The sequence below is a fragment of the Mesoplodon mirus genome (genome assembly GCF_964341445.2).
Source record: "Mesoplodon mirus genome assembly, chromosome: 18".
NCBI classification, from domain to species: Eukaryota; Metazoa; Chordata; class Mammalia; order Artiodactyla; family Ziphiidae; genus Mesoplodon; species Mesoplodon mirus.
Window position 1 is genome coordinate 10,074,583 of NC_138994.1, and position 18,476 is coordinate 10,093,058.

An 18,476-nucleotide genomic window follows, 5' to 3' on the forward strand; every position below is an offset into this window, starting at 1 on the left:
TTAGGGTTTTGACTTATTTATTGAATGAATGAAGAAATAAATAAGTAAATCAGCCAACAAACAAAATAGACATATATATGAGCACTGCACCCCCAAATTGCAGAATACATATTGTTTTCAGGTACACATGGATTATTTGCCAAATTGACAATATGCTGATCCATAGAACAGATCTCAACAAATGTCAAAAGATTTCAATTACTGTGACCATAGTAGAATTATCAATTATAAAATAACATAGAAAATTATAGCTAAAAGATAACTCAGAAAATCAAAATCCCCAAGTGATGGGATATTAGTACACTCCTAAGTAGCCTTTAAGTCAGAAAATCACAAGAAATTGGAAAATATTTTAAACAGAAATAATAAAAAACAAAATATAATAAAACTTGTAGTATATAAAATATGCTTTAAAAAACTTTAGTTTTGGATACATATATTAGAAAAGCAGAAAATCCGAAAAATTAATGATCTAGATATTTATCTCAGAAAGTTAAAAATATCAGCAATTTGAACAAATTATTATTTCATAGACTTTTTTCTTTGGGCTATTCCATTCTTTTCAGTTAAAATGTAGCAAAAGAAGTATTAGACTCAGATTCATTTATGCGGTCTTAATCTTTAAAATGAATGTCCAGTAGTGAACCATTTTACTCAGAAGATGACAAATTAAATTCAAATTGCGTATTCTCAGTAATGTTGGTGAAGATTCTACGTCACATGTTAGCTTCATCATAAAGTGTACAAGGATTATTTGAATATATTTGTCAATCATGTGGTTAATGCTCAGATGTTCTAGAGCTCTCTCCTCAGACTTTTCCTTTCTTTATATTCTCACTCCTAAGGTCATTGGTTTTGCTGGCTGCACATTTGATCACGTGGACAGTTTCTGTAAAATTCAAATACCTGGAGATTCTAATCAGATTGAAACTCTTCCATTCTTATGTCTTTAAATACTGTCTTAACTCCTGAACTATCTCTAGCCCTGCCTTTCCCCTTAACTCTAGATCTGTATTTCTAGCTGCCTACACTACCTTTTCTACCTATGTGTCCAAGATACATCTCAAATTTAACATGTCAAAAAACTGAACTCTTGCATTTTTCCCCAGAACCTGCTCCTTCTACTGAGTTTCCTGTCTGAATAGGTGGCATCACCTACAGGCATAAGATAAAAGCACTGGAGTCATTCTTGGCTTTACTCTGTCACACTCTACATTCACTCTTTCAGCAAATTATGTAGGCTTTGTCTTCAGAATGTATGCTAAATCTGGTCCCTTTTCATTACTTCCACTGGTACACCTAAATCCAGGTCACTGTCATCTCTTGCCTGGACTAGTACAATAGCTCCTAGAATGTAAGGTTAGAAGGCTGGAACTTTTGCCTGTTCTATTTATGGCTGTATCCTCTGCACCTAGAACAATGTCTACTATTAGTAGGTGCTCAATATATACTTAACTGTCTGAATAAATGGCCTCCCAATAGGGCTCTGCTTCCACTCTTGCCCCCTGTAGTCTGTTTACACAGAAGCCAGCGTGATCCTTGTAAAATGTGAACCTGGTCCTTTGACTTCTCTTCTCTCAATCTCCCACTATATTCCCCCACATTTAACATTAAATCTGAACTCTTTACCATGACCAGCAAGGGGCTACCTCTCCGACATCATTTCCTACCCCTCTCCCTTTCACCTGCAGCTCGCCGGCAGCACTGGCCTTCCTGTCATTCCTCAAACACATAAAACATTCATTTATACTGGAATGTTCTTCCCACGTAACTCACTTCCTTACTTTATCCAGTGCTCAAATGTTACCTCCTCCGAGAGGCCTCTTCCTTAATCACTTTATCTAATGACACCTGCCCATCTCTGTATCCCCTTATCCTGGCACTTTATTTTTTTTATAGCTTTTATCATTAATTTATTACATTATATATTTAGTTGTGGGGAGGGTTGTCTGTATATCATACAAGGATGTAAGCTTCATGGTGATAGGGATTAATTTTTTTTAACTAATTTACATTGTAACTATGTCACTATGCTGTGATCTGTGAATAAAAAATGGACATGATACATGTTGAGGGCTTCATTTAAATTGGTATAAATAAAATATCTATTTTACTTTTTATCTCTTTATATTCACAGCAGGTTAAAATGTGACTGTTCTAATAATGACCAAGAAACATGACATTACAATCTGAGAATTTGCCAAGGACCCTGTTGTTTCTAAAAAGCTACATTTCTTGAGGTGCTAAAATTTATATTTGGTTGCTTTTGAGATGCTTCATGTCACAGCCTGTTGCAGTAATTTCTAAATGAAGTCACCTGACTTGTGACTTCATTTAGAAATCAGGTAGCCCCTTCCTGGTCATGGTAAATAAAGATTTCAGATTAGAGCGTGCTTTGTGCATTTACTGAATAAATTCATCATAAAATAAGTAAATGAGTAGTATCATTGATTTAATGTAATTAAAGTGATACAGTATAATAGAAAAGTCACTGAACCAGGAGGTAGAAGATTTGTAGGGTTCATTTGTATTTCAATTTTCAGGTAAATAAAAGTGGAAACACACTGCCAGAAAGTGATGGAATAGTATTCAAATCCAGGCAGTCTGCTTTTACAACTTACGTTCTTAATAGCTACACCATACTGGTCCAGTATAGCATGAAATAATGACAGGATTGTTGTGAAGATCAAGTTAAATCATGAATATGAAATCACTTCGTAAGCTGTAAAATGTCATATAAACAAAAGATATATATGCAATATAATTAGTATGTAAATGTATGCAGGAACTGTATGATTTGGGGGAAATTGCTTCATAGCTTGCATACTTAGGGTAGTTTCATTTTCACATTTCTTAAATGGGGAAATAATATTTATTATGCCTCATACTTGGTTGATAAGGAGATAATGAAGTATCAATTATAACATTTAAAAACTTTTAACTACGAAACATTGAACAAATGTAAAATATTAATAATGAAGCTACATGATAGCCCGCTTGGAATATAATATACCATGAAACTATCTTGGAACCACAGAAGAAAGTGGCTGAATTGATCATTGGAATTTCTAGTCTTAGGAAAATGATTAAGAACTGGGAGGTCATGTTCACTTAGTGACTTTCTTCTGTACTAAACAGCGTACTGACAACGATAGATTGCTTTGTTTAGAAAGACCCTATAGTAATGGTGTCCTCAGAATAGTGCCAGTAATGACAAAATCCAGCAGAGGCAAGTCAGCATATATCATTTTTTTTGCAAAGGACAACATATTGAAAGTGATATTCAACTGATCACTATATTTTCTTCTCTCAGTAGTTTCTGGGGTATTAGGATGTACCTTATAAATTCCATCATTAGATTCTTCCCTTGTGTATTTGTAGAACCTTGAAGAGATCCGATTGGGAGTTTGGGATCCTTCTGGAGACCACTAAAAGATCAATGGGAAAACCACTGAAAGGTTTTAGAAGTGGAGCGGCTTAATTAGATGTCCATTTTAGCCTGCAGTATGGAGAGTAGATAATGTTGTCTTTCTGTGCCTAGAAGAGATTTCTATGTCTCATTAACTAGCCTCCTTAAATAAACATAAGGCTTGCCTTTTAATTCACAAGCCATGAACAATTTTCTGCTTTCTGAATGGCTTGATCTTTAAGCTTTGCTTTTACAGTTAAAGCTTTTAAAGCATACAGTCTGTGATAAATGCTTTATTTTCCAGAAAATAACTTGTAGTAAAAATTATGCATCATTTGAGCCTAACCTCCACATTGGCTATATTATGCATATAATACAGTTTCCTTTCTCAAAGAACCGACTGAGAATCTTGTCTAAAAATGGAAATTAGTTGCTATAGAGGTAATAGATTTATACCCAAATGAAACTTTTTCAACATGGAATGACTGAGTATAGATATATCTAATGTACAAGACTCTGATACAATTCTATTACAGTACCCACATATTTCTTAAACTGAGAATGAGGCAGTTAAAAATTGCCATACCAAATTCTAACTAGGAAGGATTCTAAGTCAGTAAGACTGGGGTGGGGTTCAGTATCTGTCAGTTTTGTAGGGGAATTTGTTTTTTACATTCCACAGGAAATTCTACTGCAAGCCCAGTTTTAAAAAAATTCATTGCTCTGGTAGACCAACATCATTTTATAGAAATAGAGGAAATTACAAAGAAATTGAAACTCCTCCCTCCTCTGGAGAAAAATCATATAGAAGAGAAATGGCATAGATTTGAGGGCTTATTGTGTTATTAAGAAAAATCAGTTTCTAATATTATTCATATGATTGAAAAGATTTACTTGGTTGCAGGGTTCTGAGAATGTCATTTATGCTTGGTTGAGTTGAATGTATCTTTTATGACCTGGTTATGGCATTTAAATTAAAATCAAAACCTGGATTCAACACAGATAATTAAATATAAGAGATTGCATCTGGAAATCATTTGGGGACAAGTCAAAGAGCCTTAATATTCTCATATTCAGTGATCAACATATTTTCCAGTCAAGTTATAAAATGTAAATCTTCAATTTTAGCAGAGAGATTATAAATAGACTCTGTATGTAAAGTTGAAATGCTTTTTATTTAATTTAACATTTAAAGATGTCAAATTTATCATTAGTACTCCTTCAAGTAATTTTGCCACTGATCAGTTACTGTTTTGAAAAGGATAACATTTTTTTTAAACATCATTATTGGAGTATAATTGCTTTACAGTGGTGTGTTAGTTCTGCTTTATAACAAAGTGAATCAGCTCTACATATACATATATCCCCATATCTCCTCCCTCTTGTGTCTCCCTCCCACCCTCCCTATCCCACCCCTTTAGGGGGTCACAAAGCACTGAGCTGATCTCCCTGTGCTGTACAGCTGCTTCCCAATAGCTATCTATTTTGCATTTGGTAGTGTATATATGTTCATGCCACTCTCTCACTTTATCCCAGTTTACCCTTCCCCCTCCCCATGTCCTCAAGTCCATTCTCTACATCTGCGTCTTTATTCCTGTCCTGGCCCTAGGTTCTTCAGAACCTTTTTTTTTTTTTTTTTTTTTAGATTCCATATATGTGTGTTAGCATACGGTATTTGTTTTTCTCTTTCTGACTTACTTCACTCTGTATGACAGTCTCTAGGTCCATCCACCTCACTACAAATAACTCAGTTTCATTTCTTTTTATGGCTGAGTAATATTCCATTGTATATATGTGCCACATCTTCCTTATCCATTCATCTGTTGCTGAACACTTAGGTTGCTTCCATGTCCTGGCTATTGTAAATAGTGCTGCAATGAATATTGTGGTACATGATTCTTTTTGAATTATGGTTTTCTCAGGGTATATGCCCAGTAGTGGGATTGCTGGGTCGTATGGTAGTTCTATTTTTAGTTTTTTAAGGAACCTCCATACTGCTCTCCATAGTGGCTGTATCAATTTACATTCCCACCAACAGTGAAAGAGGGTTCCCTTTTCTCCACACCCTCTCCAGCATTTATTGTTTGTAGATTTTTTAATGATGGCCATTCTTACTGGTGTGAGGTGATAACCTCATTGTAGTTTTGATTTGCGTTTCTCTAATGATTAGTGATGTTGAGCATCCTTTCATGTGTTTGTTGGCAATCTGTATATCTTCTTTGGAGAGATGTCTGTTTAGGTCTTCTGCCCATTTTTGGATTGGGTTGTTTGTTTTTTTGATATTGAGCTGCATGAGCTGCTTGTAAATTTTGGAGACTAATCCTTTGTCAGTTGCTTCATTTGCAAATATTTTCTCCCATTCTGAGGGTTGTCTTTCCATCTTGTTTATGGTTTCCTTTGCAAAAGCCTTTAGGTTTCATTAGGTCCCATTTGTTTATTTTTGTTTTTATTCCCATTTCACTAGGAGGTGGGTCAAAAAGTATCTTGCTGTGATTTATGTCATAGAGTGTTCTGCCTATGTTTTCCTCTAAGACTTTGATAGTGTCTGGCCTTACATTTAGGTCTTTAATCCATTTTGAGTTTATTTTTGTGTATGGTGTTAGGGAGTGTTCTGATTTCATTCTTTTGCATCGAGCTGTCCAGTTTTCCCAGCACCACTTATTGAAGAGGCTGTCTTTTCTCCACTGTATATTCTTGCCTCCTTTATGAAAAATAAAGTGACCAAATGTGTGTGGGTTTATCTCTGGGCTCTCTATCCTGTTCCATTGATCTATATTTCTCTTTTTGTGCCAGTACCATTACTGTCTTGCTGACTGTAGCTTTGTAGTATACTCTGAAGTCAGGGAGCCTAATTCCTCCACCTCCATTTTTCTTTCTCAAGATTGCTTTGGCTCTTTGGGGTCTTTGGTATTTCCACACAAATCGTGAATTTTTTTGTTCTAGTTCTGCGAAAAATGCCATTGGTAGCTTGATAGGGATTGTACTGAATCTGTAGATTGCTTTGGGTAGTATAGTCATTTTCACAGTGTGATTCTTCCAATCCAAGAACATGGTATATCTCTCTGTCTGTTTGTATCATCTTTAATTTCTTTCATTGGTGTCTTATAGCTTTCTGCATACAGGTCTTTTGTCTCCTTAGGTAGGTTTATTCCTAGGTATTTTATTCTTTTTGTTGCAGTGGTAAATGGGAGTGTTTCTTTAATATCTCTTTCAGATTTTTCATCATTAGTATATAGGAATGCAAGAGATTTCAGTGCATTAATTTTGTATCCTGGTACTCTACGAAATTCATTGATTAGCTCTAGTAGTTTTCTGGTAGAATCTTTAGGATTCTCTACGTATAGTATCATGTCATCTGCAAACAGTGACAGCTTTACTTCTTCTTTTCCGATTTGGATTCCTTTTATTTCTTTTTCTTCTCTGATTTCTGTGGCTAAAACTTCCAAAACTATGTTGAATAAGAGTGGTGAGAGTGGGCAACCTTGTCTTGTTCCTGATCTTAGAGGAAATAGTTTCCATTTTGCACCATTGAGAACGATGTTGGCTGTGGGTTTGTCATATATGGCCTTTATTATGGCGAGGTGAGTTCCCTCTATGCCTACTTTCTGGAGGGTTCTTATCATAAATGGGTGTTGGATTTTGTCGAACGCTTTTTTGCATCTATTCAGATGATCATATGGTTTTTCTCCTTCAGTTTGTTAATATGGTTTATCACATTGATTGATTTGTGTATATTGAAGAATCCTTCCATTCCTGGGATAAACCCCACTTAATCATGGTGTATGATCCTTTTAATGTGCTGTTGGATTCTGTTTGCTAGTATTTTGTTGAGGATTTTTGCATCTATGTTCATCAGTGATATTGGCCTGTAGTTTTCTTTCTTTGTGACATCTTTGTCTGGTTTTGGTATCAGGGTAGGATAACATTTCTTGAGTGAGAAAACATAGACTTTCATTCATTATTTCATTTATTTATTTGGGTAGAAGGAGCTAAAGAAAAGCGATTATCATTAAATTAGGTAAACCCGAATATACTACCATCAGTCTTTTTGGTGATTATTCATTACTTCCCATCAAAAATGTGAAAAGGAGGTAACTTTAGGTGTAAGAATCACTCAGTGATCTCAGTCTGTAATCAGTTTCTACAGAGAAATTATTTCATTTTGTATTAAATTAATATTGTTTGATCTATTTTATTTGACAAACTTTTAGATAACTCATTTTCTCTGCATTCATTTATTGTCTCTGAGCAGCCACGTGTGTATCAAAAAAACCCCATTTATTTGCATTAAGAACTTTATTTTTATTTCCCCTTGGCTGCAGAGATATTTTTTTTCTATCCAAAGAAAATTATTAGCAAGAAAAAGTTCCAAGCCTTCAGAAAAATTTCGATTGAAAATAGCAAGAAAAATTTGTGATTAATAAATTCGTCTATTAGTTCATAGCAGTGATAAAGACCACTTGTCACTGTGAGTTTCCTAGGCAGAAAAACAGGCCAGTCTCTGCTCATGTTAAATTTATCAAGTTTCACCTTAATTATAGAACACAGAATGCTTTATCCCGGAAGGCAAAAACAAACAGAACCTAATAGATGTAAAAGTTGTGCATGTGGATTTTTTTCTTTTTCTTATCAAAACATGTGTTTTACCATAAGATATATTTTACTTTAACAGCTGATAAGTTTATCTCATTTTTCATTTCAATTTTTCAGACCTCAGCAATCACCCAGAGGATAAGTCCCTGTTCCACCTTGACTAGCAGCACTGCCTCTCCACCAGCCAGTAGCCCCTGCTCCACTCTCCCGCAAGTCAGTACAAATGCAACTGCCAAGGATGGCAGCTATGGGGCTGTCACTAGTCCAACCTCCACCCTTGAAAGCAGAGATAGCGGTATCATTGGTAAGTTGGTTTTTATATTAATCATTAAAAAAGAAATCATTTTGTGTCTTTTTTTCTTTTTAAAATAATTACACAAGCTCAAGGTTTTTAAAAATTCTGCTTTTGAGTTACTGAGGTGTATGTATAAAATGTGTCCTTTTCTTTTTAATGATACAGGAGAGAGACATAAAGGGTAAACAAAATGAGAGGTATCCCTCCCTGCTTAACCAGTCCTTTAAAGATAATATCTGATAGAAAAAAGTTCTTTCTACTTCTTCTTGTAAATTCACATGCATCATCTGTCTACCAACAGAAGTGGTTCAGAAAATGTTTATCCCTCACTGAACTAGTAGTTTCTTGGTGGTTCTCAGTTCTTCGTATTATTGCCTGTTGTATACTTGTTAAGGGGAGTCAGTCACATGGAAGTGAGCAAAGTTTTGGGAAAAGAAGAATCTGAAGACAAAGAAATGCAAAGAGAAGAAAAGAAGACTGAGCACAGAATCTTAGGGCACGTTCAAATTGAGCAGGGGGTGAGAGGTGTGAGAATGAGCCAGTAGATACAGAAAAAGGGTAGTCAGACAGATAGGAGAAAAATTGGGGCAGTATAATGTTACCAGTGCCAAGGAAGATAAAAGTTTCAAGGAAGGGGTGAGGAGAGGCTAGTCAACAAATGACAGAAGCTGAAGAGGCTAGGAAAGTGGAAACGATAAAGGAATAAAGACAATGAAATATTTTTTCCTCATTTGGCTTCCTTCTAAAGGTTATCAAATCAAAATATTTATTTGTTTAGATGTTACTGCAGATATTTTAATGCCATGTCAACTAAGCATATCTCTAGTACTTAAATGAATATACATCAACATGTGAATTTATTCACTTTAAATAAATAATGAGTTGATAAAAAGAATATTTTTACAGCAAAGTTACAGGATACAAAATCAACATACAAAAACCAGTTGCGGGCTTCCCTGGTGGCGCAGTGGTTGAGAGTCCACCTGCCGATGCAGGGGACACGGGTTCGTGCCCCAGTCTGGGAAGATCCCACATGCCGCGGAGCGGCTAAGTCCATGAGCCATGGCCGCTGAGCCTGTGCGTCCGGAGCCTGTGCTCTGCAATGGGAGAGGCCACAACAGTGAGAGGCCCGCCTACCACAAAAAAAAAAAAAAAAAAAAAACCAGTTGCATTTCTATACCCTAACAATGGATAACCAAAAATAATAAAAGAAAGCAATTCCATTACAGTAGCATCAAAAAGAATAAAATACTTAGGAATAAATTTAACCAAGGAGGCAAAAGGCATGTACACTAAACACTACAAAACATTGCTAAAGAAATTTTAAAAGACTTAAATAATTGGAAATATATCCTGTGTTCATGGATTGGAAGACTGATATTGTTAAAATGATAATATTTCTCAAAGCAATCTGCAGAATCATTGAAATCCCTATCATAATCCCAACAATGTTCTTTGCAGAAATAGAAACACCCATTCTGAAATTCTTGTGAAATCTCAAAGGACCCCAAATAATCAAAACAATTTTGAAAATGGAGAACAAAGTTGGAGGACTCACATTTCCTGATTTTAAAACGTATTATAAAGCTCCTAAAAGGCAGGATTCATGTCTAATAATTTTATATATCCTCAGTATGTAACATAATAATTTCTAATTTGTGATTACTTTATATGAGAAGTCATTATGAAGATATTATCATTAAATAGCTAAATATTTTAACTAAATAAAACACATAGATAGATAAAATATGATGAAAATTGACCTCTTTTCCTAACCTCTGAAATAGTTTATAGAAAATTGGAATTACCTGTTTCTGGACTATTTAGTAGAACCTGCCGTTAAAATATTTCAGACCTGTTATTTTCTTTATGTCGATTTTTTAAACTACTATTTCAGTGTATTTAATACTATAGGACTTAAAATTTTTTCTTTTTCTTTCTGAATGTGTTTTCCTTAGTAATAGTTTCTCTTCCAAATTTATTTGCAAAAACTTGTCCAAAGTATTCTCTTATAATGACATCACTACCTACCCAGGAACCCAAGCTAGAAAGCCAAGAGGAGAGTCCTTCCCACCTTCCTTCCCCTGTATTTCTCATCCCTGTATTGTTTTTTCATCTTTCCTAGCATTGCCTTGATAGTCCGCATTATCTTAGACCTAGATTAATACAAATCTAACTGTTCTCTCTGCATTTTTTGCCTTGTCCTAAGTCTGTTTTTCACACAGCCACTAAAGTGAATTAACTGAAAAACAATTACTATTTTGATTCTGTTATCTATAAGATGAAGTGAACTACCTGAAATTCAAATCTGATCAGATCACTCCTTTGGCTCCCATTTACCTAGCAGATAAAGGCCAGGCTCTCCTGATCTGACTGCAGCCAATTTCTCCAGCCTTCAAGCCCACTACTTCTGGCCTTGTATATATTATTCTGGCAACTTTAGATTTTGTTGTTACCTGACACATTCATTTTTTCATCTCTATGCTTTTGCTCATATTGAGCATTCTGCCTTGTAATCTCCTCTCTCCCTCTTAAATTTGACTAACTCCTACATATTTTTTTAAGATTCACCTTGAGTATTCTGTCACCACTACTACCACCACCTCTCTTCACTTCTCCACTCCACCTCCTATCCAATACATATTATTATTCCGTGTTCCCAGTAATACCTGTGCATATCTGTATCATTACATTTAACACATGGTATTATAATTACTTTTGGAGCCTGCTTTTCACCATTAGACTGTTTCTTTTTTTTTTTTTTTTTCCGTACGCGGGCCTCTCACTGTTGTGGCCTCTCCCGTTGCGGAGCACAGGCTCCGGACGCGCAGGCTCAGCGGCCATGGCTCACGGGCCCAGCCGCTCCGCGGCATATGGGATCCTCCCAGACCGGGGCACGAACCCGTATCCCCTGCATCGGCAGGCGGACTCTCAACCACTGCGCCACCAGGGAGGCCCTAGACTGTTTCTTGTTAGCCAAAATTGTGTCTTATTCATCCGTATCTGTAGCACCTAGTCCAGTGACTGACATATGGTAGCATAGTAGGTGCTCAAAGGAAAGAAAGCTTAAGTGTGGAAGGATAGGGCATAAAGGACTGACCTGGCACTTTACTTTTTTGACAGGTGTTTAGAGTGTTTAGAGTGACCATTGGGTACAAGATGGAACTTTATTAAATTTTTAATAAATAATAGAGATTAGAATTCTCCATCAACTAATCTTATTCTCTTAAATTCTCTTTATGATTCATTTTGGCCCAGTGACTTTTATAATCCCAGCCAAACCTCTTCCTAGGTTCTTCTTTCAATCTTATTAGAGTGTCTGTAACTGCATATCATCTATTCTGCCATACATAAAAATAGCTTTAGAAATACATTCATCCAAGCAGAAGGCATGGTGCTGACAGATTGGATAAAATCCATTTACAAGTAGTTACCTTTCAAAGTGGAAGCTTAACATGTCAGTGAGTGATCAGAATAAATGTTCATAATGTTCTGAAAATTAAAAATGAGATCCTGCTTTGACTTATAGCAGGCAGTGTTCCTCATTTTTTTTTCTGATAAATTTCCAAAATTGTGTTCCTTGTAAATATAAGTGCCTTTGTGGATAAGAGAGCTAATTTGAAGAATAATGAACTTCCATTCTTTAATGTGTATAAATACTGAAACAGATTTACTTGCAAAATAATGAGAGAAGAAAGAGAATAATATCTGTTCCTAAAATTACATAAGACTATAGAGTAATTATCAAATTATATGTGAGCAGCTTATCTTGAGAAATGACTTGTTTCCCTTTAGTTTTTTTTCACTGCAGTCTGATTTGGAAGAAAATTGTATATGGCATAAGTAATAATAGTCAAAGATATTGTTATTACCTTGGAAATCTCAAGGCTAGCCTACCTTAACTGTTAAATATGTTTCAAGTATTTTCCCTGCTGATTATAGAAACATCTGCTTTTCCAAATTAAATATTGCTTATATTATTTCAAACAAAAACTTCCAAGATAGACTGTTGTTTGTTAGTGTTTCATATTTAAATCTTGCCCCGTCAGCGAAAAGCACAAAAGTTATTAAATGTATTAATTTAAATTATCTATTTTTGATTTGTTTATATATCAGTCAGTTCAGTGTGAATTCCTTATGATTACATTTTGTAATTATAGCAATCAATTTTAGTGATGCCTACTGTATCACTCTTACAGCATGCCAAAATATGTAGAATTCTAGTTATAAGAATCAGAATACTAGAAATGCAGAGTTCCTGAATTTTTAAGTATTGTTAATGTAAAAATTCCTCTCTCAGATTCTAAAAGGTTGTAAATAACTGTAACTTCTTAGATTTTATGTGGTCTAGATTCACCCCAGATGTAATTTAATTTTTACCACAGAAAGCATTCTCTGTTCCAGTCATAGCTTCCCTTCCTCAAACTCACAACCTTTCTTAAATATGTGGTAAAATGTCACTGACATGATTGTCAGGTATTTACAATGTAATTTCATATTTGTCACTTTTTTTTTTTTTTTTTTTTTTTTTGCGGTACACGGGCCTCTCACTGTTGTGGCCTCTACCGTTGCGGAGCACAGACTCCGGACACAGGCTCTGGACGCGCAGGTTCAGCGACCATGGCTCACAGGCCCAGCCGCTCCGTGGCATGTGGGATCTTCCTGGACCGGGGCACGAACCCGTGTCCCCTGCATCAGCAGGCGGACTCTCAACCACTGTGCCACCAGGGAAGCCCCCATATTTGTTACTCTTTTATTTTATTGGTATAACTTAAATGGTATAATGGTCTTATATATGTGGCTAGTTAGATACCACCAACTACATATAATCTCCTATTAGCTTATATATAAGCTCCTATATAGCGTCACAAAAATCTTGATAATCATAAACTCCGTGAGGTATACATCATTTTTATATCCTATTCAGTTTTCATGTTAAGTTTTAATAATGGGCTATTTTGGTATAGTGTTACATAGCAAAATGAATTTAAGCATGGATCCATTTAGGCATGTTTCTTGCCTTTTGTTTATCTGGAGATCACAGTTCCTTTCGGAAGGGTATAATTCTTTTTAAATTTCCTTTTTTTTAAATTTATTTGTTTATTTATTATTTTTGGCTGCACTGGGTCTTCGTTGCTGCACACGGGCTTTCTCTAGTTGCGGTGAGCGGGGGCTACTCTTCATTGCAGTGCGTGGGCTTCATATTGCTGTGGCTTCTCTTGTTGCGGAGAACGGGCTCTAGGCGTGCGGGCTTCAGTAGTTGTGGCACTCGGGCTCAGTAGTTTTGGCTCGCAGGCTCTAGAGCACAGGCTCAGTAGTTGTGGTGCACGGGCTTAGTTGCTCCATGGCATGTGGGATCTTCCCGGACCAGGGATCAAACCTGTGTCCCCTGCATTGGCAGGCAGATTCTTAACCACTGTGCCTCCAGGAAAGAAAGTCCCAGAAAGGTATAATTCTTGAATTCCCTCTTTTAATCAAATCTCAGGATTTTTTTTCTTTAGGTTCTGATTTATTGCCAAATTTGTTCTTATATCCTTTAGCCTTATATCACTTAACACTTAGGAAGATGCAACATCTACAGCTTTGCTCATTGTTCAGTGATTATGTTTTCCTAGTATTTCACATTAGTAACTAAAAAGCAACATCAGAAACTCCTGATCAAAGACCTTTGTTCGTTTAGTAACATACATTCCAGTAGGATGTTGTATGTTCATTTTTTGATGCAAATTTTCACGTTTAAAAAGTCACGTCCCTGAGTCATAAACTTGAACACTAGATCATTTGAGCTGTTTTTTTATCTTTTCTCCAAGCTGTTTTCAGAAATGTGCAATTGTACCTTCACTGCTAAGTGTGTCCAGTTCTTGTGCTAGCGCCTCTGTCATCCTCCCCACCTTCTGCTTACTCAGCACTAAGAAACGTTTGGTAGCTATAGCGTTATATTTATATGGCACGGCCTGTATGTGAAAGAAGTCTAGATACGGCCTATTAAATTGATCAAGGAGACCAAACAGAGCATTCCTCTTGCATAAGTGACCTAATTTCACAATAATAATAATAGTAACAACAACCGTTGATTGAGTACAAAGTACGAGGCAGGTACCATTACTTAATCCTTACAATCATCTTATAAGAAAATAGTTGTAAAGGTTTCACAGGATCAGATCATTGAAAGGGTACATAAGACTCCACAGAAAAATGCTTACAAAAAGCTTTTAGTAAAGATACAGTACAGCAGGCGAAAGAGAATGCGGGCGAGCACCGAGGATCCATTGCCAAGTGCAGCTCTCCAGGTTCTTTTTTTCTTTTTAACATCTTTATTGGAGTATAATTGGTTTACATTGTTGTTAGGTGCTGCTGTATAACAAAGTGAATCAGCTGTACATATACATATATCCCCATATCTCCTCCCTCTTGCGTCTCCCTCCCACCCCCACATCCCACCACTCTAGGTGGTCACAGAGCACTGAGCTGATCTCACTGTGCTATGCGGCTGCTTCCCACTAGCTGTCTATTTTACATTTGGTAGTGTATATATGTCCATGCCACTCTCTCTCTTCGTCCCAGCTTACCCTTCCCCCTCCCCGTGTCCTTAAGTCCATTCTCTACATCTGCGTCTTTATTCCTGTCCTGCCCCTAGGTTCTTCAGGACCATTTTTGGTTTTTTAGATTCCATATATATCCAGGTTCATTCTTAATCAAATAGGATGTGCCTGTCCCCAGAGTATAAATCACCGAGATTTGTATAAGGAATCTTGGTTTCAGGAGAGCTCCCCAGAAGTTTACAGTGAAGCTTTTTATGCCCCTCTGGTCACATAGCTAAGCCAGACTGTCCAAGTAGTCCAGGTGTAAGCTGTCAATAAACAACTAGACCTGGTTGCTACCAGGGGAGTTTCAAACTTTAAACTGCAAATTATAAATCATTAGTTATCCCAGTTGACCTTATTTTGGCTACGAGTTAGTACCAGAGTTCCAGGCATCCCCAGAGATAAGTGTAGGGCTGGCCCAGTCTAGCTGTAAATTAACTCTGTCTTACATAATAGTATAACAATCTTTCTTAGACTTAGAAAACTGAGGTTCAAAAATAATTGGTCCCAGATCACATAGATATTAAGAGGCAAAGCTAAGATTCAAGTTCAGGTCTCTATAACTTCAAAACCCATGGTCCTAATTATTATAAAACAGTGCATAGTTCTAAAATAATTCTCTCTCAGAACAGATGACCTAAGACTATTATCCAGCGTTAAAAATTTAGTCTTTATCAACAAAAGCAAAGTAGTGAATCAAGATAAAAATTATTACTATCAGTTTCTTTTTAATATTTATTTGGTTGTGTCGGGTCTTGGTTGCAGCAGGCAGGCTCCTTAGTTGTGGCTCATGGGCTCCTTAGTTGTGGCTCGAGGGCTCCTTAGTTGCAGCACATGGGCTCCTTAGTTGCGGCAGGCAGGCTCCTTAGTTGAGACATGCCTGTGGGATCTAGTTCGTGGATCAGGGATCAAATTCAGGCCCCCTACATTGGGAGCATGGAATCTTAATGACAGTGCCACAAAGGAAGTCCCTACTATCAGTTTTTAATTATTATAGATGACAAGCAAATGTGCTTGTACCGATGTACACTTACAATGGGTGCATTTTATGGTATGTAAATTGTACCTCAATGAAACTTTTAAATATATGGAGCTAATTTTATTCACAATGAGCCTGTTTATAAGCCTGTAATTCCTACTTCCTCACACTATGTTCCTGGCCTATATGGCAATATAAACAGAAATGCCATGTAAGCAGTTCTTTCTACTGAGGTAGCAATTTATTTTTCTATATCAAGGAAGGAAAATGGAGAAATTCTCAGAAAAATCTCCTTAGTTACTTACAGCTCCATATTTCCCACTATTCTTTGTTCCACCTGGGAACGACTAGGTCTAGAGAATTAAAATGGAGATAGAATAGGTCTAGTGGAAAACAAATATGTATATTTTTCAATGAGAGGCCATGTCTTCCTCTTCAACTCCACTCATAGAAACTTTGCACATAGGGGTGCTTAATTTATGTAGGCCAATATCTGACATATAGACTGCTTGGGCTTTAGACTTTTGAAACTTTTAGTAGCCACATGAATCAAAATATCATTGCATTCTCTGGTGCTTCATTCACCTTGGTGACTTTAAGTTGTATGATAAGTTCTCACTATAGAGGAATGGTTGAGTAAAATAGGAGCATCCATAAAATTGACTAATATGCAGACATTAGCATGTTGTTATTAAAAATAGCATTTCAGGGCTTCCCTGGTGGCGCAGTGGTTGGGAGTCCGCCTGCCGATGCAGGGGACACGGGTTCGTGCCCCGGTCCGGGAAGATCCCACGTGCCGCGGAGTGGCTGGGCCCGTGAGCCATGGCCGCTGAGCCTGCGCGTCCGGAGCCTGTGCTCCGCAGCGGGAGAGGCCACAACAGTGAGAGGCCCGCGTACCGCAAGAAAAAAAAAATAGCATTTCATTTTGTGATTCTTCGTTTTTTCTGTATGTGGCCTCTTTTGCCATAGGATTGTCCTTTTTCTGGGATTAAGGATTTAGGACCTATCTTGCTCACCACTGTAGTCTGACACATACTAGTTGCTCAATAAAATTTTATTGGCTAGATAAGTGAACGAAATAAACTAAAAGTCACCATATCCTGTGAAAAGCATCAATGAAGCAAAAAGGTACAAAATTCCTAAATGGGAATGGTTAACCAGAGAATTTTACTTTTGGTATTTTATGTGAGTTGTCTGTTTTCACTCTTTCTGTGCCCCAATGGTTCTGGACCATTGAGCATCCAATAAAACTAATTTATTCATCCTCTCAACAAGTATTTGTTGATCATATACTGTGTGCCAGGGACTAGATACATTTCTCTCTAGTGAAAAAGGGCAAGGGATACTTTGGGCTTAAAAAACAAGTGAACTATGTAATAACAGGTCTGGTTCATGCAGATAGTACAATTTTAGTGCAAACTGACATCACTGCTCTTCTCACACTGGGAAACTGGATGTCTTCCTTGTCTTTACTTTTAAATACCATGACCATAGAAGCCCTTCCTTATTATAAACTTTATCATTTAAATGATAAAATAGGGTCCATAGGCCACTGAATAATTCTTTGTACCATGAATTAATTCAAAGTTTCTCAAATCTTTTCACCACCAATGAGGACTTTCATAATTTTTATTGATAGACCCCGTATTTTTTTTTTTTTTTTTTTTTTTTATGTGGTACGCGGGCCTCTCACTGCTGTGGCCTCTCCCGTTGCGGAGCACAGGCCCCGGACGCGCAGGCTCAGCGGCCATGGCTCACGGGCCCAGCCGCTCCGCGGCATATGGGATCTTCCCGGACCGAGGCATGAACCCGTGTCCCCTGCATCGGCAGGCGGACTCTCAACCACTGCGCCACCAGGGAAGCCCCAGACCCCGTATTTTTGAAAAAATTTTCAGCATCACTCTATTCTTTATCCAGTAGTTTCTATCTCATTTTTTATTTATCAAATGTATATATACGTATGATATATATATATGTATGATATGTATACATATATATATCTGCCAAAATTTCTGTTCAACATGAGATAACTAATGTTATCACCCTTGACATAATTGCAGCTAAGTTTATAGAAGCTTGATGTTTTAGGTAACTAGTCAACATATTATTACTTATAAATCATTTGAGAACATATTATTACTTACAAATTATTTGAAATATTGAAAATAGTGAAACCCATTACTACCTTCTCAGACCTTTAAAGGTGTCGTGTTCCAGTGTTTGGAGCCTGCTGAATGTGCTCAGGGTTTATCTGGAGAAAAGGGGTATATTTCTGGAATATATACCAGGGTAAGACCTCACAGATACAAGTGAATCTTAGCCAGCTCTGATTTGGGACCTAAGTATAAAAACTTCTGCTGGGACACACCACCAAAAAAAAACATGAAAGGCAAAGGGTTAACTAACAGACACTTTACATGTAGACAAGTCTTCCGGGAAACAGAAGTTTTACATTCTCCAGCTTTCATTATACTGACCCTAGCAGCTGTGTGAACTCCAGGCTTCTAGCTGAGAATTAAAAGCCAGCTGAATCACCACATCTTTACACCAAATGAAATTATACTTCAGTCAAATTTTACAGAAAGAAAAATGTTTAAATATATTTTAAAGTAATAA

At 36.7% G+C, this 18,476-nt stretch overlaps 1 protein-coding gene across 4 annotated transcripts in view; it reads left to right on the forward strand.

Moving 5' to 3' along the window:
• The window catches only part of TANC2 (tetratricopeptide repeat, ankyrin repeat and coiled-coil containing 2), a 354,826-nt gene that overhangs the window by 208,713 nt on the left and 127,637 nt on the right, over positions 1 to 18,476 (forward strand). For all 4 annotated transcript variants that reach the window (XM_082602709.1, XM_082602710.1, XM_082602711.1 and 1 more), the window contains one exon: positions 8,120 to 8,306. In XM_082602709.1, coding sequence (XP_082458835.1) covers positions 8,120 to 8,306 — 187 coding nt within the window. The remainder of the gene's footprint in view (positions 1 to 8,119; positions 8,307 to 18,476) is intronic.